Raw genomic sequence first — 22,348 nt, forward strand, 5'->3', positions numbered from 1 at the left:
AAATAACTTGAAATAGTGACCAGATAAAAGAACTAATCATAACCAACGAGTATATTAGCCCTAAAAAGGATTAATTGCTAATTAAAGATTCATATTTCACGTAGTTGTGAACAACAAACAATTCGGAGTGATGGCTTAACAAAAGAACCATCCCTAACCATATGTGTTAATTAGTGTGAACTTTATAGATCAAATGAATTATTTCTATCATGATAGCATAATTTTGTTGATGAGTTCTTTAGTCCATAACAAAAGCCTTTCTCAAACAAAATGAAAACAACTGCTATAAAAGATAACCACCAAAAATGTCTTTTGATCACATTTCACTATAATTAATCTTAAAAAAGCGAGATATGATAATTTTATTATTAATAATCAATAGAATATCATCCATGATTTTGCATGAGAATCATGATTATTTTAAAATTAGGAGATTGGGCCCACATTAACTGCCATGATTAGAATTTAGAGGTAAGGTTGTTGGACTGTAAGGGATAGCTTTTTAGGGGAGGGGTAAAGAATGTTCATTAATATCAATATAATTGAGTTAATTAATTAGTTGATTAATTAATTATTCTTTGCTTCCACTTCTACACCTGTTTTTTCTATTCTTTTTTTGTGGCTCCATCTGCTTTTGGACTGCCTTTTGCCTTTTTGATTCAATTAATGAAATGCTTTTTGTAGTATTTTTTTCGTTTGGATTTATTATTTGGGTCAATTTTACATTGTTCTCTCGCTTTATTCTTATTGAGTACTGTTTTGTCTCTTTTTGCATTTTAATTGTACAGTCAGTTGATAGTATTCATTCACATTTGTTTGATTGACAAATGATTTTATTTGGGGGAGGGGAATATGTTTTTTTGCCTATATACTTAAAGAGGGAACATCTTTTTTGTCCACGAATTTTGACAAAGTATCATTTTAAGTCTGTGAACTTTGAAAATATCATTTAAGGTCCATCAATTATGGGTTGCTATCATTTGAAGTACTTTTTTACTATTTCCAAATTTTTCTAGACGAAAATACCTACAATACCTTAAATGATAGATATTTTTAATAAACTTATCATATACTCATATTTTTTATAAATATCTTTACAATGTATTTTTGATAAATTTTCTAAATATAATTTGACATTTAATATTATCACTTAATTTTGTGACATGCAAGTCAAATTGCTTCTTCAATTTTTTATATTAAAGAATTTTAAAATTTAATACAGAACTTTTCTTTAATAATAAAAAATTGAATAAAGATCTTTTCTTGCATGTCACAAAATTAAGTGATAATATTGAAGGTCAAATTATATTTAGAAAATTTATCAAAAATATATAGTAAAGATATTTATAAAAAATATGAGTATATGATAAGTTTATTAAAAATATATACCCTTAAAATATTGAGGGTTTTTCCGTCCAGAAAAATTTGAAAATAGTAAAAAATACTTCAATTGATATTAACCCGTAGTTGGCAGACCTCAAATGATATTTTCAAGATTCACGGACCTTAAATGATACTTTGGCAAAGATCGTGGACAAAAAAAAATGTTTACTCTTCTTTAAAGTATATCATTGAAGATTACCGAAACCTAACATCTTCTTTTGATTTTAGTTAAAAAAAATTATTGTTTACAAAATATTGGAATTCAAAGGTTGGAAAATACATGCATGTTCATTAGAAAAATAGAAAATATAATATTTAATTATAGAGATTAATGGAGGAATGATCAAAAAATGTTAAAACAAATCTTCTTTTGATTTTAGTTAAAAAAAATCATTGTTTCCAAAATATTGGAATTCAAAGGTTGGAAAATACATGCATGTTCATTAGAAAAATAGAAAATATAATGTTTAATTATAGAGATTAATGGAGGAATGATCAAAAAATGTTAAAACAAATCTTCTTTTGATTTTAGTTAAAAAAAATTATTGTTTCCAAAATATTGGAATTCAAAGGTTGGAAAATACATGCATGTTCATTAGAAAAATAGAAAATATAATGTTTAATTATAGAGATTAACGGAGGAATGATCAAACAATGTTAAAACAAATGCGGTGAACGTGGATCGAACACGTGACCTTCAGATCTTCAGTCTGACGCTCTCCCAACTGAGCTATCCCCGCAATTTGTTTATTTTTACTTCTTTTATTTATTAAACGAATCATTTAGCTCTCGAGTAAGGGTAAAAAATGGTGATTTGAGGTTTACCAAACTCTTAGAAAAAAAGAAAAATGAGAACAAAGAATAATTGTTGGTAAAACAAACACTTCATGTTTTGGAAATCGAAGACCAAAACCTGCTGGATGAGTGATAAAGGCCAAATCGAACACATTCAAGGGTTTAGGCAATGGCGAATCGATAACATATTTTTTAGGGATCAATTGGGTGTGAATGATTCGAGCCCAATGTGAACGAACGGGAGAGGAAGAATGTTTCCTTTACTTTAATAAGAGATAACATTGTCATTTTTGCAGATTTAAGGGCGGTCATGACGCTTTTAGCGACCCTAAAGGAAAATTAGGCCCTCCTGCCGTTCAAATTGAATGTATACAAGTAAGAAAGACAAAGATAGTCTAGTAAGAAACTTCTTTCATTTCAAAATATTTCTATTCTCAAACGAACCATTTCAATAGGTACCAGTACTATATTTTTTTCCCAAATTATATCAACAACATTAATCCTAATATAGGCCCCAATATATCTATACACTGTTCATATCTTATTCATAGTTTCATGCATGCTTGATTCTACTATTAAACTTTTGAAGTTTTGATTTCACGAAATTACAAACTTTGATACTCTTTACCATATCTATTGTAATCTTTGTTAATATTTACTTATAATCTACTTTAATGAAAATGTCGAGTTTGCATAAAAATGTAGTATGATATCATTATTAGATATAAAATAATTAATCAAAAATTATAGCTACTTCTTGTCTAACGCTGCTGTGCGTATTCTCTCCCTCCACACTTATTTCTATAGATTCCGGAGATCGAAAGCACTAGAAGCTTTCCCTATCCACGTTCGTTATTTATGATCCTACCAATTTTTTCTCGTTAATAGTAGTTTTTTTTCCTTCACCTGATCTTAACACTAGGAATTGTCAATTAAATTATTCCTAATTCAATTTTCAAAATGAAGTCTAGTAGTTTAATCAGTGTAATATGAGATTTTTTTTATTTTTTTTGGAAGGAATGTAATACTGAGTTCTTTGAGAAAATACAGTGCCACATTTTAATAAAAGAGTGTCGTACTAATGTTAGAATGAAGGCCCAATCCTTTTCATAAATTCAGCCCATATCTGTTTATGTTCTGGGCCGTATGTGTATTAAAATTTCGGGTGAATACAGAGATATAGTTTGTGCATTTGAAAACAAATCGACATCGTCACCCCAAATAAATATATATAAGTTAAATTACACACTATATATCAAAATTTTGAAACATTCAAATGTTAGGAGTCTCAGGTAAAAAAAATATAGAGTAAAAATAGATTAATTTGAATATTTTGTGAAAACAAAAGGGAATATTTTCTTGATCTTTCATTTACATATCAGGTTTAGGGATGTCATTCATGCAAAGACATAATTGCCATTTTCTTTAATTTTCTTCACTTTCATGAACGAATTGTTGTTAATGGACATGAAATTACTCTCCTAAAGTTAGCTAGGTCGATACTCCTATTGCATCCTTAAAATGTTGCAATAATTAAGAAAATAAAACGCAAAAAAAGAACAAAAAAAAAACATACAACGGTCAATCTATTAATTGTCACCTTACATGTGTGGCCACCTAAGAAATTTTGTCTCATCAATTTTTAATACCCCACTGATCATGAAAACACGATCCTCCCTTGCTAAAGTTACATATATGTCTAATTCAAATTATTTATCTAATTTAGTCCCATCGATCCATTCTAGCTAGTGCACCTATCCAGCCCTAGACAATAAGGCCACCTAATTAGACATGTGGCAGTAACAAATTCGAGCTCGAGCTCCAGCTATTACACCAATAGGTTGTTTTGATGGGATGCGGGGGCATGTGGAACCCATGCCCCCGCATACACCGCGTTGTGGCCCTTCCACGTCAGCACTAGCATGCCCTCCTCGTCCTTCTTCATCCCCCAACCACTCGCATGCTCGTCGAGCAAAACCTTCACCTCCTTCACAGTCTCCTCTCCGAAGGGGACACTCATGAAGCCTGCGGAGGCCATCCGCCGGCACAACCTACCTCCGGACTCCAACCTCTCAATCCTCTGGCCCCCTTCATACCCGACAATGTTCTCAATCTTGTGCCCGATGTCGGACTCGTACTCAATCCTCTGTGAGCTGTCCTTGGGCAGGAATGTCTCTAGTGCATCGAACGGGATCCACATGTAGTTGAAGCACGAAACTATCCTTGATGCTAGCCCGCTCGGTGCCCCGAGATCGCAGTCCTCGTCGACCATGGTCACCAGGCACGGGCTCAACCTTCCGACCAACTCGAGGAACGAGTCCCGATACGACATTATCCCGTCACACGAGCTATCTAACGAGGAAATTTCCTCGTCAGGGAGATATCTTAGCCAGTTCTGGATGTTGACAACTAGGGCCTCATCAGCATTGACTTTGACCATGGCTGCATTGACTTGACTCAACAAAAAGTCATAGAAAGAGGAGGAGGCGGCTGTCTCCTCCTCTTCCAGTGGCCCCCCCACTTCAATGACATTAAACTCAAAGGGTACATCTCTGTACCTGGCAAAGTTGATCAACCGCTGCCCAACTTCCTCAATAGGTATGTTGAGCAGCGGAGGGGTAGGGGGCCGCCACGAGAGGACCGATATCCGAAGCTCCACTGGCGGGCCCTCCGGCTCTTTCCCCAACGCGTCAATTAGAGTGGGCCACTGCATGCAATGGGTGATGCTCAGGTCCAAGATGTGGATTTTCGGAAACCCTCGCACCGCTTCCAGGATCGCGCTGTTTGAGGCACAGAACCCGAAGCGGTGCCAGGGGATTAGGTCAACGTAGCCAGCGAGCTCGGTGACGGACATAAGGCGGCGGTGGGGGACACCGGCGGCCTTGAAGCTCATGGTAGCAGGGCAAACCCTAGAAGCCCTCGAGACGAGGGCGCGGAGGAAGTACGAGGCGAGCCTCTGGTTAGGGTCGCCGATGGCAGAGGCGACGTTGTTGAGCACCCACATCACTTGCTGAGCTAGAGTGACGTCGTTGCTCTCTAGGGCGCTGCCGCAGTGGAGGAGGAGCTTCTCGATGCAGGCGCCGTCGAGGCATCCGGTCAAGACGGCGCTGGAGATGGAGCTGCGTGAGTTTGTGAAGAGGCTAGGGTTTTGCATAGAGGAAATGGTTGGTGATGGATTCTTGCCTCTTACATCCGCTTTCATAGTGATGTTTAGCTTTTTTTATTTTTATTTTCTTGAGAATTAGTGGGAGATCTTAAACATTGATTTGAGATACAAGGATATGTTGATTTATTGGAGAGTGAGAAAGAGAGAGAGAAATGAAAGAGAGTAGAAGGGACCAATTTCATCTTTCATTAGGAACTAGGGTTTTAAATATAAATACAAGGAAAGGAATATCTCTATCAATGGCTAACCCAATAAAAAGCCAAAACAAAAAGTGAGTGCATGAATCTTCTAACTTGTTTAAAGATCTAAGGGAAGACAAAATAAGGGATGTCAAGAACAACCGATGGTTAGGGTTAGGGTTACGGTTGAAAATTTATAGTCAGAAAAAAAATTACAATCCGAATGATCCTAAACTGGAATATTGATTTATTATAGATACGAAAATATCAATAAATCTATAGGTTAAGAAAAAAAAAATTTGCTCGATTGACATGAAAACCCGAAAACTTAGGTCTGTAACTGAATAACGCAACAACTTGATTGGAATGACCTGAACCCGAGCAGGTTAGCCTGATGAATATCTTAGACAAAAGCAAGAGAATATCCACTCATCCATTCAAATAGTTGAAGAAGATGACAGGTACCAATTTTGTTTATTTTCAATCTTTATTTCATAAACAAATATATATTGATACGTGCATGTCCCCCTTTATATTTTGTTAGGATTATTTTTTCGAATATTTACTAGTTTCACACATTAAAATTTTATTCTAGGTAGATATATATAGAACCAAATTTGACCCTTTTGAATGCAAAAATATTTCCTACTGATTAACTAATTGAGTGATTGGACATTTAGGTTTGGAACAACGCTTATAACATTACTTCATCTAATTCGTCTCATCCTCAAAAGTTTACAAGCTTCTACTATAAAAATCTATAATTTGAGATTGATTCGAGATTTGATTAAGAAAAATTGGTTAAGAAAAAAGTTAAGAAGCTGTCCTAGCCGGCCTAGCTTCTTGTGAAATTTGTCACATTAATACCAAATACGACAAGTGGTTTTGCATTTTTTTAATTAGGTAAATTTGGGTTAATCATTCTTTTCACTTGATTAGTTACCATAGTGTGATTGATTGGCTACCGCACATTCCATTCTTTGTTTTTGAATTCTCTACCTCACGCCAAAATAAAAGACAAGTGGGCCTCTCGTAAGTAAAATTAAAAATAGAGATATTGATTTCTGATTAACTATAAACTTTGATCAAAATGATACTTTACTGACTTAAATGGTCTCATAATTTAGGAACTTAGGCGAGTGACCAAATTTGTCATGGGTCTTCCCAAATCCCATAAAAATAGATAATTTGCCATTTTTATTGTCCTAGAAAAATAAGAACTTCTTTTTTTAGTAAACTTTTTGCTCCCAAATTCCAAATCAAAAGTTGCGAGGACGCCGACTTATCAACGTGGCCTCTATATATGGAAGATTGGTATAGCGATATCGTTGCTTTAAACGACGTTGTTTCATAATATCAGGCAATATTTACCTACAATATAATGCATATACAACTCAATTTTGTTTTACCATGCATGGAACTAGCTAGTAGCTTTGTACTTTCCTAATCCCATAAAAATAGATAATTTTTGCCAGTTTTGGTTGTCCTAGAAAAATAGCTTCTATTTTATTAATGAGATGTGTCGTTTTAAAAGTGGTATGTTTTTATGGGATGGTAGGAGTAATATTTTTGCAAATTGTAGAGGTGTTAAATTAGATAAAAAGAAATTGAATTCAATTATATAATGACGTCACACCGTCTAGTCTACTTTATTGTTTTTCCTTTTTTTTGTCTTCTAATAAGTGCATAATTTATATATTGAAATGTGTACAATTCATAAGTGTACTACACTTATGAGCATACTTTATATATTGAAATAAAATGAATTCATATAAAATGGACAACGCTTTAGCGAGATATTGGCTATTTTCGCTAATTCACATAAAGTTACATGATATTATGATTAAAAACAAATAGTTTTGAAAATTCCGCTGAGATACTTTTTAATTCCTTACTAATCTTAGGCTAAATCTAAAATTGTACACATTTGAATTTTGAAATCGGGATTTTAATGGGTCATGGCTTATTTTAATACATAAAGACAAACTTATAACCCTAAGGAAATTAACACAATCTCGGGCCCTGGCGGACGCATAAATTTTTTCCAGTAGGGACTCCATTATATATACTCCATTCGTTCACCAATATATGTCCCACTTTGATCTGTTACAGATTTTAAGAAATATATAAAGTAAGGTGAGGTAAAAATTTTAGTGGTATGGGAGAGAAATTAATTAGTAGAATTTGAAATCCATTAATAAAAGTAGTAAAAGTCAAATGATACAATTAATAAGGGACAAATCAAAATAAAAAATTGGGACATATAATGAGAGACGGAGCGAGTATTTTATACAGTAATATGTATATATGTTATTTAAGAAAATACTTTTACTTATTATGTTTGCACTTTTCTATTTTAAAATCACTTATATATATTTCACTTTATTTTTTATTAATTTAATAAATAGACCGTGCATTTTAAAAAGTAGAATCTGATTCCAAAAAAAATTGTTAACTTTTTATATATTTTTTGAAGTAATAGCATATCACAATTATAAATCTATGAAAATGCATAGATATTTTTTTTATTGCAAGAAAATAATTGACAAATACCTAATTAAAAGAATGAAACAATTCATATTTACACATTCTTTTTCTTATCCTCGAATGATAATTAAGAATGATAAAAAAAATAAATTTTTGCATAATTTAATAATACTGACGAGAAAAAAAAATAGAAAATTGAATATTATCTATTCAATCAAACCGACAACTGTAAATTGAATTTATGCCACAAATTATAACTAAACTCAAAGTCCAATAAAAATATCTCTAATCTCCCCACCTTAAATCTTCAATTAAACACGCAAAAATCAATTATTAAAGAATAAGAGTAACAAAACTTATAGTAATAACTTAAACTACTTATTGAATTGGTCAATATTCATTCTTTGAAATTATTAATTGGTTGGCAATTTAGAATTTTTGTGTATACTCAATCCCCAAATAAAAATTTCATTTTGAGAAGAAAATAATACGTGTACTCGGAATAATAGGACATTTTTAGGTGCTAATATTTGTTTAATCCATTTCAAAAAGTGGAGTCTTCTTCTCTAAAAACTATGCAGCCATTGTTTCTTCACTTCACCTCCGCAACTTTTGATTTCTAAATTCTACTCAGTCCTTTTTTACCTTTAAATTTCGATATTTTACTCTTCAACAACGTCAATTTGGGAAGGGCTAAACGTATTTTTTGAAATTTTTAATTAAAATTACAGTAGAAAAAAACAAAAACAAAAAATTGGATGAGGGCTTAAGCCCTCCCCTCTCCCTTACTGTGTCCGCCCATGCTCGGGCCTACATATGGCCCACTAGTTTTAAAGTTCTAATCATATTGGTACCATTTTAATTCTAAAATCTAGGACGGTGATCAATACCAAACCAGTCTTAAACTTTAAACGCTGAACATCATTATAAGACAACTGGATTTCATTATAATGATTTAAGAACAAACTTATAATGAATTTCAGATTTTAAAATTATGCTAGATGATGCCATTATTTTTAAATCTTTGAATTCCCTATAATGAACTACAAATCAAGTTGTAATGAACTCCGCATAATTTTATAATGATGTATTTGGTGTTTAGCGTTTAAAACTAGTTTGGTATATAAAACAACCCAATATATACTTTTTTATTATAAATAAGAGGTATTTTCGTTTCGTATTTTGGTTAGCATTCAGTTTGTTAGAAAAACTAATACTGAAATATAATAAGGGATAAATTAAAATGAAATTAGTCTAGAATAAATTATCATAGGAGTGGAAGTGAGATAATAATAGTAAGATACTTCATCCGTCTCATTCAAGATGTCAACTTTTTTTTTTAGTTTATCTCATTCAAGATGTTCGCTTTCTATATTTAAACATAAATCTCTTCATTCTCTCTCCTCATTAAAAATATTCAACTATCTTTTTCTCTCTATTTATTCCATCCAACAGTTCTTCCTAAAATCTCGTGTCAAGCAAGGATATATGAACATCTCAAGTGGGACGAAGGGAGTGCAATATAATTTTGGCATTATGGCAATAGGCCAAGAGATGAGTTTTTCAGAAGAAAAAAAGGCAACCAGGCAAGAAATAATAGTATTAGACATAATGTTACTACATGTTACGAGAATCAAGGTTTAAACTTACTGATCGAAACCCAATTTGTTATATTTGGGCTCTTTTTTTAAAACCAGGCCCAAACTAGACTCATGACCATTTCAAGTCAAGCCCAATTCGGCAATTCCCCTGTTGAATAGGCCTGCCTATTTAATTTTATTTGTTTATTATTTATAATCAAATATCTCAAATTAATTAGTACTTTTTATAATTCATGATAAAATAATTTGTAATTTTATGACAAAACCCAAAATTTGATATGGTAGTGTGAACCACTTTTTGAAATTTTAAGTCTGTACGTAGTTTGTATTTTATTTTTAAATGTTGTATCCTTTGCAAGCATAATTAATTAGTTAATTTATAAGAGCCAAAGTTATAATTATTTGGGTTTATATAATGTGATTTAATAGTATATAGATTTGATGTGTTTTCACCTATATAAAACTATAAAGAGAACAAATAATTTAACAAACATCATGGGCCACCTCCAGCTATAGCCCAATTTATAATTTATATGGGTTTATCATCTGAATTATATGGATTTGAGGTGTTCTCACATAAATAAAACTATAAAGAAAACAACTAGTTTAACAAACATCATAGGCCACCTCCAGCTATAGCCCAATTTATTAATAAATGGTCTTGCCCTGTTCGGCCTAGCTTGATTGTGGACCCTAGTTGGGATGGACACATTTGGCTCGGGCAGAGGCAGACGCAGATGCATAAATTAATTTTGGTAGCCGCTATATATTCTAAATTTTGAGTTTAGAATTTGGAAAAGATGATTTTGCACAACAAATCCAGCATAATATAGAAAATTTGATGAAGTTATTTCATCTAAACAACCTCTCCTTTCTTTTAGAGCATCCACAGCGGTGGATGAACCGACAAACTAGCCCGATGAAGAAAAAATGGTGGACGAGAGGCTGACCGTGGCCGAGATCGGCTAGCCGATCGCTTGTCCACCACTGTGTGGACGAGCCGACGGACTAGCCCATTTTATTTATTTATTTATTTGTAGTATGTTTTTTATTTTATTTTATTGATTTATGTTTGAACTTTCTCCATTTTTAGTTCAATCTAATTTCGTATTTGTCATTCTAATTTGATGGGCTAGGGCATTGACTAAACTATTGCTTGACTAGGCTGTTGCTAGTCCATGATGATGTGGCATGAAAAGTTTTTGCTAGGTTATTGCTTAGCGGTTGCTAGTCCACGACCACTGTGGATGCTCTAATGTGTATAATAGTGTGCGTCTGTGATTGATCCGGCCCACTTATAGCCGTTAGAATCTTTATTTGTAAGAAATTCCCACAAAATTGAGGTTACTTATGAAATTTTCTTCGAAAAAAGGCTTAAATTGTATCTACATCTCAATCTTGCAACATTTTTAGAAAGTACACTCAATATTTAAAACATTCTAATGATGTATCAACCTTTTCGTTTATAGTAAATTCATCCACTCTTTATTCGACACGTATTTGAGACTTAAATCTAGACATGCATCTTATATTATATCTCAAAATTGATTGAAAACATTTGAATACCATATCTGAAAATGTCCTCAAAATAGTCTCCTTAATTTTATATAGGCTGCAAAGCTGACTTAAATGTTAAGATATTCATACAATTATAATAATTTCAATGATCATTTCTTTTTGCAGCTGCCAGCCTATGCAGAACGCACTATAATTTATTACGCCTTTCTTGTCAAATTACACAATCTATTGTGTGTGAAGTAACACCAAGTTAATAATGTCAATAAAAAGCACTATAATATAAATATGTTTCAACATCCTATCTTGTCTTATTAGCATCGAATTAACAATCATTAGCATTAAAATATTCTCTAATTATTTTCCACGTCGCTAAAGAGTGAATTATTGAAGAGGTCATGGACACTAGACAATGAGTAATTTTTATATTTATCATTTTGAATTATAATTTACACACAGCAACAGTTTCGAACATTCACACTATTTTCATACTATATAATATCAAGTATATATAATGTTAATTTTTTGAAGTAAATTTAATAAATATGTTTAAACTCAGCATAGGTTGTTATTAATTAGAGTGGTGTGAAAAATAATATGAGCAATTTACTTCCATTAATTAATTAATTTTGAGGATGATTGATCTTCTTATTTATTCTTCTAGTACCCGATTTATGTTTATCTTTTTATCTTTGTCACAAAATAAATTATAAAGATTTGCTGGTCATTATTATTACTCTTGCTTATAAAAATTAAGAAGACAGAGATTAGTAATTGATTTAGTTTTACCATTTTCTTATTTGTAATGATAATAAATTCTTTATGTTTTCGATGAAGGATATTTAATTATATCTTGTAAAAGTCACTTTTCTCTAATTATTATTAGAAAATGGAAACGTTGAAATTGGATATGATTATGTTCTCACTTTCCTTCTGTAATGCGTACCCATCTCATATTCTACAAGAAAATCAAAAGCGAGAAAATTAAATTTAGTCCAATACGAAAAATTCGAATTCCTTTTTTGACTTAAGAGAAAGGGAATTTCATTCTAAACCTTTTTTTTATTTAAAAAGGAAAGTTTTCTTTGTTTGAACTATTCTGAAGAAAACAATTTAAATTCTATCAATACAATATACCTTGAGGTAGTCGTGCATAATTAGTTTTTACAAATTTTATTAATTAGGGTCAAATCCAAATTTCGATAATAAAGTATGTTAAAAAAAATTAAACACTTTGATAGATGTAGTAACTAAGTACTACTAGTTACTCCCTCCGTTCCTCGATTAAGAGTCACACTTTGACCGAGCACGAGTTTTAAGAAATGTAAAGAAAAGTTGGTTGAAAAAGTTAGTGGAATGTAAGACTCATTTTTTTATATTTGTTTTATAATAAAATATGAGTGAATTGAGTTAGTGGAACGTGAGACCTACTTACTATTTATGGTAAAAATGAAGTGTGACTCTTAATTGCGGACATACCGAAATGGAAAAATGTGACTCTTAATCGGCGACGGATGGAGTATATAATATGTGAAATTTTTTTAAAATTTAAAAGTAAATTTTATATGGTATTTCATTTTCTCATTTATGGGAAACCCGAAATCTATTACACATGCAGCTATTTGAAACGCATTGAGCACGTGCGTATTCTGCAATTAATTTGGCACGTGGAACAATATGCTGCTCACTTTAATTAAGCACAGATAGCAGTCATAATTAACACGTGTCTGATGTAAATAGACAACAAAAAATATTCATAATTAGAGCATAGTAATATTATTCGGTTTCGTCTTTTAGTTTTGGGTAATATTCGTATATACGTCGCTGTTATCAAAAGATTTCCATTTTCTACAAGTTTTCACATTCTAAATAGTCTTTTGTTTTTTGGGTAAATTTCGGCGGTAGACTCATTAATCATCTTATTAATTAGGAATTAATTAAGCGATACAAGTCATGAAATTAACCTTAATTATTTAAATGTTCTACTTTTAAATAGGAAATCATTTTTGCTTGACGATGCAGTAGCATCAACCTTAACAACTCTGCTTTTTATGAAATAATTAAACATACTTATTGAAATGTTGACTAATTGATTGAGAAAAATATGTGTAATGATTAATCAAGTTGACGCAGATATCTTGACTAATCTTCCTCATATATTTGTGTGCCACGTTCTTGTGCATGTATCATAATTAAATCCTAATTCCAAACTAGTACTTATAAATCTATTTAACCTTAATTATAACCAATAAATTATAGTACTAGTAGTAATTCTCAAAATATTAAATAGGTCATTTGTTCATTAATATAAGAAATGTAAAGAAAAGTAGGTGGAAAAACATTGATAATACATTAATATATGGATTATACGTTTATAAATTAGTTTTTTTAATAAATATAAAAAAATACTCCATATAGTATAATGTACCTTTACCAAAATATGTAAAAGTGAATTAAAATATACTGAATATAATGGCAAACATCTCGTCAAATTGGAAATATGAGACATTTAGTTGCAAATATAAGAAATATTGTATAATTGATTATTCTAAGGCCATTCGCAACGCTATCTCTTATCCGTCTCTTAACCGTCTCATCTCTTCACTATTCGTGGGCCCCACTGTACTTTTCAGCTCATCTCTTAACTAAGAGACAGCACCTGCAACCCTTCATCTCTTAACCATCTCTTAACTATTCATTCAATTTCATTTTTTATTTTTAATTCCAACAAATTCAATTAATAAAAAACACACTTCATTATAAATAAAATAAAATTACAATTTAAAATACCTAAAAAAATAAAAAAGACATAATTAAAAAACTAGAAATTACAAATTGCACACTTAAACTCAAACAAAAAAAAATGGAGGTAAAGAAGCAGAAGAAGGAGTTCTCTAGTGACGATCATCTAATGGTTGCCAAATTTTGCCCAAATGTGCTCCATTAGATCCTCCTGGAGTTGGGCGTGGGCGGTAGAATCTCGTGTCCTTGCCGGTATAGACAACCGCTCTTGCAAAGACGGATGCACTCCCGTTCGAGGCGGACTACTTGCGGTTGAGCTTCCCGGGGTTTCAGGGTCGAACCAATTTCCCGCCTCAGGTCCTTCGTCGGCGACAATCATGTTGTGCAAGATTATGCACGTATACATGATGTCGACCATATTCTCCATAAACCACTGTCGAGCCGGGGCTTTGATAATGTTCCATCGAGCTTGGAGAACCCCGAACGCTCTCTCCACATCCTTGCTGAGCGTACTTTCACGCGTTGCAAAAAGAGACTCGTTCGTCCGTAGCCTGTTGAACGTCTTCACGAAGGTTGGCCACTTCGGATAGATAGATGTCGTCGGCAAGATAGTACCCCATTTTATACTTTCGGCGATTGTTAGCGACAGTTGTTGATGGCCGGCGCTTTACCATTCGTAACTTCAGCTCAAGAGGTCCTGGAGTTGTTGAGCACGTTGATGTCGTTGTTCTCGAGCTTCGGGACCCCGAAATACGCATGCCAAATTCATAGCCGGTAGTCCGCGACGGCCTCGAGTATAACGGGGTGGGTGCCTTTGTGGCCGCTCATGTATGACCCCTTCAACGCCACAGGGCAATTCTTTCCATTGCCAATGCATGCAATCGACAATCCCGAGCATCCCGGGGAATCCGTGCACTTGTTCGTGAAGACGGAGTGAAACATGACAATCTGCATGTGGTTGGCTTCTTTTCCGTAAATTTCGGCGGTGAAGGCTGCCCGGACGCCTTTGCGTATCGTGTCGCCATATTTTTCATATTGTTGTGTTTCGATAATTTTCATAAATTTTAAAGTAGAAATAAAAGAAGAGAGAACTACATAAAAAGTCACTAACGTTTCGGTTTGAGTGACTGCAGGCCCCTAGGAAAAAAAAATACCTCCAGTACACAACCCTGACCTTAAACATAATCACATATCTTGTTTTTCTGATTAAATGCCCTTAAGCCCAAAAAAGGCATTTTTGTCATTCCATTATATTGTTGACATGTGATTTCTGGGACATTTTTGTCAGAAACTTCTTATGTAGTAATTTTCTATTAAGTTATGGTACTTCATGCTCACTCCGTCCTCCATAATTTGTTACCATTTGACCCGGCACGAGTTTTAAGAAATGTAATAGAAAGTGGGTTGAAAAAGTTGGTGGCATGTGAGTCCTACTTTTATATATTAGTTTTATAATAAAATGTGAGTGAGAATGAGTTAGTGGAACACTAGAATATATGGTCCACTACCAAAAATGGTAAAAGTAAAAGGTGACAAATTTTTAGGGACGGACCAAAAAGGAAATAGATGCCAAATTTTCAAAGAAGTACGTAATTAAAATTTTATCATTATTTACACTATCTAATTTTTTTTATAATATACATATTTATCATTAACAGCATTAATTAATATGAAAATAATAAAATGAGACCCTTTCTTCCTTATAAGACTCATTTTCTGATATTTTTTTAATATTTCTGTTTCCCCCTAATTTTTATTTGTTTTTTACCTTGATTTATTGATCAATTTTATTTATTATGAAAGTATCCAATTTTGCAGTATTAATTTATAAATTTACATTGTCTTAATTTCAGATACTATTATTAATAAACCCTATATATTCATATGATGTTAAAAATTTCAGTTGGAACTAAACTAAAATTCTTAATAAAATATTAATAAATATGAAATTGTCTTACAGTTAGGCTTAGATTACCAAATTAGTTCGATGATATATAATGAAATAATTATTGAAATACTATTTTTTATTCTATGTATTATTGATTCAGATTTTATTTCATAAATAACTTCATTTTTTCATATTTTTTGTTGTTTCTCAATGAATTTCCTACATGATATAAGTAGTATATTGTTACCACTGACTAGAAATAGAGGAATATAAGAAGCTCTTTTGTGTAGAAATATTAACAAAACTTTAATCACGTATGAAGTACCAAAACTTATTAGGGTATCATATGAGAAGATGCTGACAAAAATGTGACATAATTCATATGTCAGTAATTTAGGGATTGCCAAAAATGCCCTTCATTTGGGCATTTTGGTCTGAAAAATGGCTATAAATATACGATATGTGATTATGTTTAAGATTAGGGTTGTGTGGAGATATTTTTTTTCCCTAAGGACCTGCAGTGACACAAACGGAAACGTTAGATACTTTTTATGTGGTTCACTCATAAAAGAAATACTATAATAATTTAGCAGCGCTGAGTCCATCCCATGTATATTGCGCAACACACAGTTGATGTGAATAGTCTATATTAGTACGTTGTTAGAGGTTGTACTTACATTAGTATGTTGTACTTACAAGATGTAATGGAATGAACACAACATGACTAGAAGATTTAAAAGTTGTTAGAGGTTGGCCACGATAAAGAGGTTCACGAAGAGGTATGTTGTGCTAATTTTCGATTGAACTCTTGACACTTGTTGGCTTTACCTTCTCTTAAAACGGTGTTGTTGTTTTCATGTCTTGTTACTGCGATGGGTTTGTCTGTAGGTTTGCTTCTTTTTTGGAATATTTGGTGTTGGGCTATTCGCAGTTCTTTTGCTTGCACTTGTTACGCTTTGGATATCTTACTTTTGACAATAGAGAGTTCGAGCATGTTTGTGGCCTCGCCTTTCAGTAGATTTTTTGTAGCTCGTTGCTTCGTGGCTTGACTTGAGCAGTTGATTATTCATAAAATATGAAAGGTGCAAATAGTCCCCATCTGTATTATATGTAGCATATAAATTCTGGTCGATATGATAATAATATCAAATTGATATCATTTACTTCAAGAGCAATTCATACGAACTTTTAAATAATCGGCTACAATTGATATAAATGATCCAATATTTTCTTATATTTTTTAAGAAAATTGATAATGATTTTTCACATATTTTTTTAAAGAAAATTAATAATGATTTTTTACTTATTTTTATGCTAATTTAAATCCTTGAAATAGTAATTACGTGGACAAGACAAGAAGGGTCATAGTATTAACTAAGTTGCTTGGATTTAGCTAGGGTCCAATATAAGGCTATTGTGTTTACACGTTTCTCCTCGAACGTATTATTCAGCTCTTAATCATTGATTTAATTAAATCTGAAACACAATCTTTTCTTTGACAATCATAATCGTTTTAGTACCCCATCTTAATTAATATCACAAGCCATTTTCCACCGTTCATTATTCAATAATTTTCCCGCGGGCCCCAGTTGGCCAACTAATCACCTCCATTAAAAATAATTAAATAATAGTCACAAAATTTAACCACAATAACCCCACGTGACAATATAATTTGTGACACTATAAAACACCCCATAAATGAGGAAAAAATCTAGCAAAACACATCAAAACACACTCTCCACTCCAAATTCTTTTTCCACACACACAACACACACTAAATTAACATGGAAAACTTCGATGATGATTACACAAAGTATTGGGAAGCCAACATGTTCCTCCAAACCGAAGAGCTAGGAAGGTAAGTCCTAATTTACTCTGTTCGCCACGTTCTTTTTGGCTCTGAGCATTTTATTTTGGGTCGAAAAAAAAAAATTGAATACCTTAATTAGTTCGATATGTGTAGCTACTTCGATGAGGCTATATCGGTCTACTACGACTCGAGCTCACCGGACGGTGTGCAGTCGACGTCGCCGGCGTCGAAGAACATAGTGTCGGAGAGGAATAGGCGGAAGAAGCTAAATGAGAGGCTCTATGCACTAAGAGCTGTGGTCCCAAACATTACAAAGGTAAACATAATGTGACCCTTCACTACTAAAATATTGGTGGATACTTTGTCTTATCATAATTAGCTTTTCAAATTAAAGTAATTTATGGAATAATTTAATTGGATGATGTGGTTGGACATTGTGCAGATGGACAAAGCATCAATAATTAGAGATGCCATTGAGTATATCAAATCACTCCAAGATGAGGAAAGAAGAATCGTTGCTGAGATATCGGATTTGGAACTGAACAATGATTTTTTCGGGATAGATGAAGATGTTATGAAATTTAGTTCAAACTCAAAAAGGACAAAAGTTGAGAAGGCGTCATCACCTATTGAGGTGCTCGAGGTAAGATTAGTCAGTTTCTGGCTTTGAACATTTTATTATTTTTCGATAAAATAGATGATTATTGAGATGTATGAATGGCCAAAATCTGATAATGTGAACACTTTAGTCAAACAAGCATTGGCACTAGATGTCATCCGATTAATGAAATAATTAGTCCACTACAATTAATTGAATGTATATTAAGATTAGTTGTCAATGATTGAGTATTAAGTTAATTACTTATTTTTAGTTAATTAATTAAAGTGATGGAATTGATTGCAGTTTAGGGTATCGAATATGGGTGAGAATGTGGTGGTGGTGAGTTTGAGCTGCAGTAAAAGGAGAGACACAATGATAAGATTATGTGAGGCCTTTGAATCTTTGAAGCTCAAAGTCATTACTTGTAGCATCAATGCCTTTTCTGGCAGACTATTCAAGACTCTTTTTCTAGAGGTATCTTTCTTCTCTCTCCTATATTTATTTAAATATAAATTGATGTAGAGAATCAATTAAATTTTTAATCTGATTTTAAAATGATATTCAATTCCGATCTGATTTTGCTCTTATATTCAAATCGTTTCAAAGCATTAACATGTGAAATTTAATTGACAGTCTTTAGATAAGTAAAATTGTCTGATTCGACCGCCTGATAGTTTTAGACAGCCATGTAAACATTAAATTGGTCGGAATCCAACTCATTAGCAAAATTAGATGATATTGAAAGTTCAGTTTGGTCTAAATTTTTAAAATTATTATGCAAAATTAGAATTAGGTCAACTTGTTAGTAATTTAAGGACTTTAAGGTTTAGGGTATGTGTGGAAGCATCTTAAGAAAATATGGAGTACTTGCTTTCATAAGCTGGATAATGTTTTCAATTAGGGTACTTTGTCTACTAGTATATAAGTATCTAATATCTCTTCCTTTTAATGATTATTTTATGTCTTTCTTTTAAGAGACAACTATTAGGCCAGGGTACATTTCATATACAAGAAGCTATCTATTGTTCTCTTTCAATTTATATTTTTAAAGAAAATTAATTATTTTGATGTTGGAAAGTTAGAATATAAAACAACAACGTTCAATGACTGCTTTCAATTATAAATTATAATAAGATATACAAAAAAACATGAAAATTATAATTAGATCCTGGCCTGCAAAAATATAATTGTAGACAATAGGAGCACAAAATATAAGTTGTCAATAATTGTATGCATCATATCATCAACTATATTTTTAATTGAAAAATATATTAAAATCAGAAAATATTTAGCTGGTCCACTAATTGATTGCAGGGTCCCATGTTTTAATATTTTAATCATGTAAATCTTTCCCTGTTTTAAGCTAATTAAGATCCACAACATCAATTATAATAGATTTCTCAACAAGATCGATTTTTTAGAAGTATATAGTAGTAATATTTTTCCTCTTCGCGATTTGAAAGATTTGGAAGCTTCTTATGAATGTCTCTTTCAGTAGTTGAGTCAGCATTTATTTGAATAAATTTATTAACAACATAATTAGTCCTAATTATTTATTTTATGATGCAGGGTAATGATGAAGATGAAGATGTTTTAAGAGTAAAGATAGAAGCTGCCATAGCTGCAGCTAACTCTAAATAATCCTTAATAAATTACATGATGTATAATGATGTGTCGTGTATTTTAATTAGAAAATTTTCTTTCTTGTTTTGTACAGTGGAATTGAGCTTAATTATGTTTTGCTTGATCGGAAAAAAACCTTACACAATTAGCACGTTGGATACATTCTAGTTTGATCTAATGCTTTTTGTCAATTGATGAAAAAAATGCTCAAAGTCAGAAGTCGACGAGCAAAATCACCAAAATTATTGACAATTCAAAGCCTACGAATAACCTGAATCTGAAGTATCAATCCCGTAACAAATATCATATCTAAATCATGCACACATAACAATCAACACCAGACAAAATAACTAAGAGCATCCATAATAGCAGACTAGCGCGGACTAGCCGCTAGTCCACCTGCTAGTCCACTATTGCGACCGGCTAGTGGTTGACGGACTAGCGCGATGGACGACCTCTCGGCCATCGCATATTGCGCTAGTCCGTGCGCTAGTCCGCTATTGTAGGCTCCCGACGGACTAGCGATTTTTCGATTATTTTTTTTTCAAAACTCTATATATACGGCTCGTTGAAGTTCATTTTCATTTGCACCACTTGTATTAACGAGTTTATCTTCTTTCACTCTACATTTCTCTCTTCTTTGCACCATATTCTACTCCAACAGGATTTAATTGAAGAGTTGTGGGCGCGGAGGAGTGCACGTTGATATGAATAGTGCAATTTGTGGACATTGTTTTTTTTGGGGGGGTAGAATTGTACTTTTTAAATTTTTTTATTATTATGTATGTTTTTTTTTTATATATATAAAATGGTTGTATTTTTCCCGTATTTGTGTGAAATTGTGATTTTGTTTGTTGGGATGTCCTAGTGCTAGTTCACTATTGCGCAGTGGGATGTCCTAGTGATGTGACAGTGCAGTGACTAGTCCTAGTGACGTGGCAGAAGATGTTTTTGGCTAGTCCTAGTGCTAGCCCGCCTGCTAGTCCGGTCTATTGTAGTTGCTCTAAACCATAACACTATATATACTAGTACATCATTCAACAGTTTGAGAATTTAAACACGCCCGTCCTACTTGCGTCAGTTGGCGAGCTACTATAAAATTTGAAACCAAAAATAATTTAGCCTAACATCAAAATGATGCATAAAATCAAGATATCATTATGCCTTATGCATGAGTCATGTTTTTTATGCTAATTTCTTCTTTTATATCTACAATGATTAGGGTTTTCTAATATAACACGGACCATATGAGAAATTAGTATTGTAGTGTTGTAATTAAATCTCTTGAGGTTGCTTCCCTCATTAATTTCTTAATAATCACAACAGCCAATAGTGACTGCTTTCAAGAGTATAATATAGCCACCATATCAACAGTTAATTGCTTGTGATCAAACACAAAATCTCCATTGCAACAAGAAAGTTTAGAGACCGTTTTTAATGGTTAAGGAAATTAATTAATACACCTAATTAAGTTTTATATTGGCTACTATGTATGCTTATGGTATTACTAAATGAAATACGTATACACACACACAATTTAGATATGAATCCAACTGACACTGATTTCTCTGAAAATTGTTTATTTCGAGTAAAGACAAAATACTTATTTTCGTTGTTAGAAAAATATATATTCCCATTCAAGGCCGACTCACAATTTAAGTAGTAGTTTTATTTTATTATAAATAAGTAATATTGGTTGATTGTACAAATATATCCTAAATATTGGCTATTTAATTATTTTATGATTTATCCAATTTTAGTGGGCATATTATTTGAAATTCTTATCTTTTGGGATGATATTATTATTCACTCCATATAATAGTTAAAGAGATTACCAAATTTTAGTTTGGACCAATAATGTCATGTTTTCCTTGTTTTATTTTTTTTTTTCTGACTAAGCAACAATGATTACATATTTATATAAGGTTTTATATATACACCAAGGGCATATCCTATTTATAATTAAATAGTGCAACATTTGTTTAGCAAGTGTTTAATTCCGTACTATATACTGTATAATATAGCCACCAAAGCAACAGTTCTTTTCTTGCGATCAAACACAAAATCTCTATTGCTACAAGAAAGTTTGAACCAATATTAAATTCAAGAAAATAAAAAATTAGTCTCATACAATATAGGCGAATATGCCTCTTTAGGTTGAAACGAAAAATAAACACTCTTTGATAGTTGATTTGGACCTGAATGATAATGATTTCTCTAATAATTATTTTATATTCAAAGTCACGACAAAACATTTTTCTTCATTGTTGATGTTGAAAATATATAAGAAACATTTTACCACTCAAGGCCGGCCAACAATTTCAGTTGACGTTTTTTTTCATAGATATAAAAACAAATTGATCTAATTTATTCCACATCATCTTTTAATTTATGTAAATATAATGCTTTCAAATCAACTTTAATTCTGGAAATTAATTGATTATAATTATCCAATACACCATTTAAATGATGCAATAGATTGTTGTCGAATATTAAAATGTAAATGGAGACATACCTTTTTGTTTGTCTTTTATAGGCCTTTTTCGAATATATATTAA

General features: G+C 32.2%; 2 protein-coding genes and 1 non-coding gene across 4 annotated transcripts; 1 reads left to right on the forward strand and 2 right to left on the reverse strand.

Annotated features, from left to right (window-relative positions):
- Positions 1–2,050: 2,050 nt before the first annotated feature.
- TRNAF-GAA lies at positions 2,051–2,123 on the reverse strand. The gene has a single exon. It is a non-coding gene; the product is annotated as a tRNA-Phe (tRNA).
- Positions 2,124–3,723: 1,600 nt separating this feature from the next.
- On the reverse strand, positions 3,724–5,499 carry LOC125191387 (scarecrow-like protein 32). The gene has a single exon (XM_048088939.1). It carries the CDS (start codon positions 5,378–5,380, stop codon positions 4,007–4,009), a length of 1,374 nt encoding a protein of 457 aa, XP_047944896.1. The 5' UTR covers positions 5,381–5,499; the 3' UTR covers positions 3,724–4,006.
- Positions 5,500–17,453: 11,954 nt separating this feature from the next.
- On the forward strand, positions 17,454–19,952 carry LOC125187201 (transcription factor bHLH35). Of its 2 annotated transcripts, none has more exons than XM_048083746.1 (5): positions 17,454–17,614; positions 17,720–17,882; positions 18,009–18,209; positions 18,471–18,641; positions 19,737–19,952. In XM_048083746.1, exons 1-5 carry the CDS (start codon positions 17,541–17,543, stop codon positions 19,806–19,808), a joined length of 681 nt encoding a protein of 226 aa, XP_047939703.1. In that variant the 5' UTR covers positions 17,454–17,540; the 3' UTR covers positions 19,809–19,952. The 2 variants fall into 2 exon arrangements, with proteins under 2 accessions (XP_047939703.1, XP_047939704.1); XM_048083747.1 differs by having other exon boundaries at positions 17,480–17,614; positions 17,706–17,882.
- The last annotated feature ends 2,396 nt before the right edge of the window (positions 19,953–22,348 follow it).

Source organism: Salvia hispanica, chromosome 5 (assembly GCF_023119035.1).
Source record: "Salvia hispanica cultivar TCC Black 2014 chromosome 5, UniMelb_Shisp_WGS_1.0, whole genome shotgun sequence".
In the NCBI taxonomy this organism is placed as follows: domain Eukaryota; kingdom Viridiplantae; phylum Streptophyta; class Magnoliopsida; order Lamiales; family Lamiaceae; genus Salvia; species Salvia hispanica.

Bases quoted from the DNA above. Each gene is read 5' to 3' on its own strand.
- LOC125191387 (XM_048088939.1), bottom strand. From the start codon at position 5,380: ATGAAAGCGGATGTAAGAGGCAAGAATCCATCACCAACCATTTCCTCT.
- LOC125187201 (XM_048083746.1), top strand. From the start codon at position 17,541: ATGGAAAACTTCGATGATGATTACACAAAGTATTGGGAAGCCAACATG. The intron at 17,615-17,719 runs GTAAGTCCTAAT...CGATATGTGTAG, and splicing joins CAAACCGAAGAGCTAGGAAG to CTACTTCGATGAGGCTATAT. The intron at 18,210-18,470 runs GTAAGATTAGTC...AATTGATTGCAG, and splicing joins CACCTATTGAGGTGCTCGAG to TTTAGGGTATCGAATATGGG.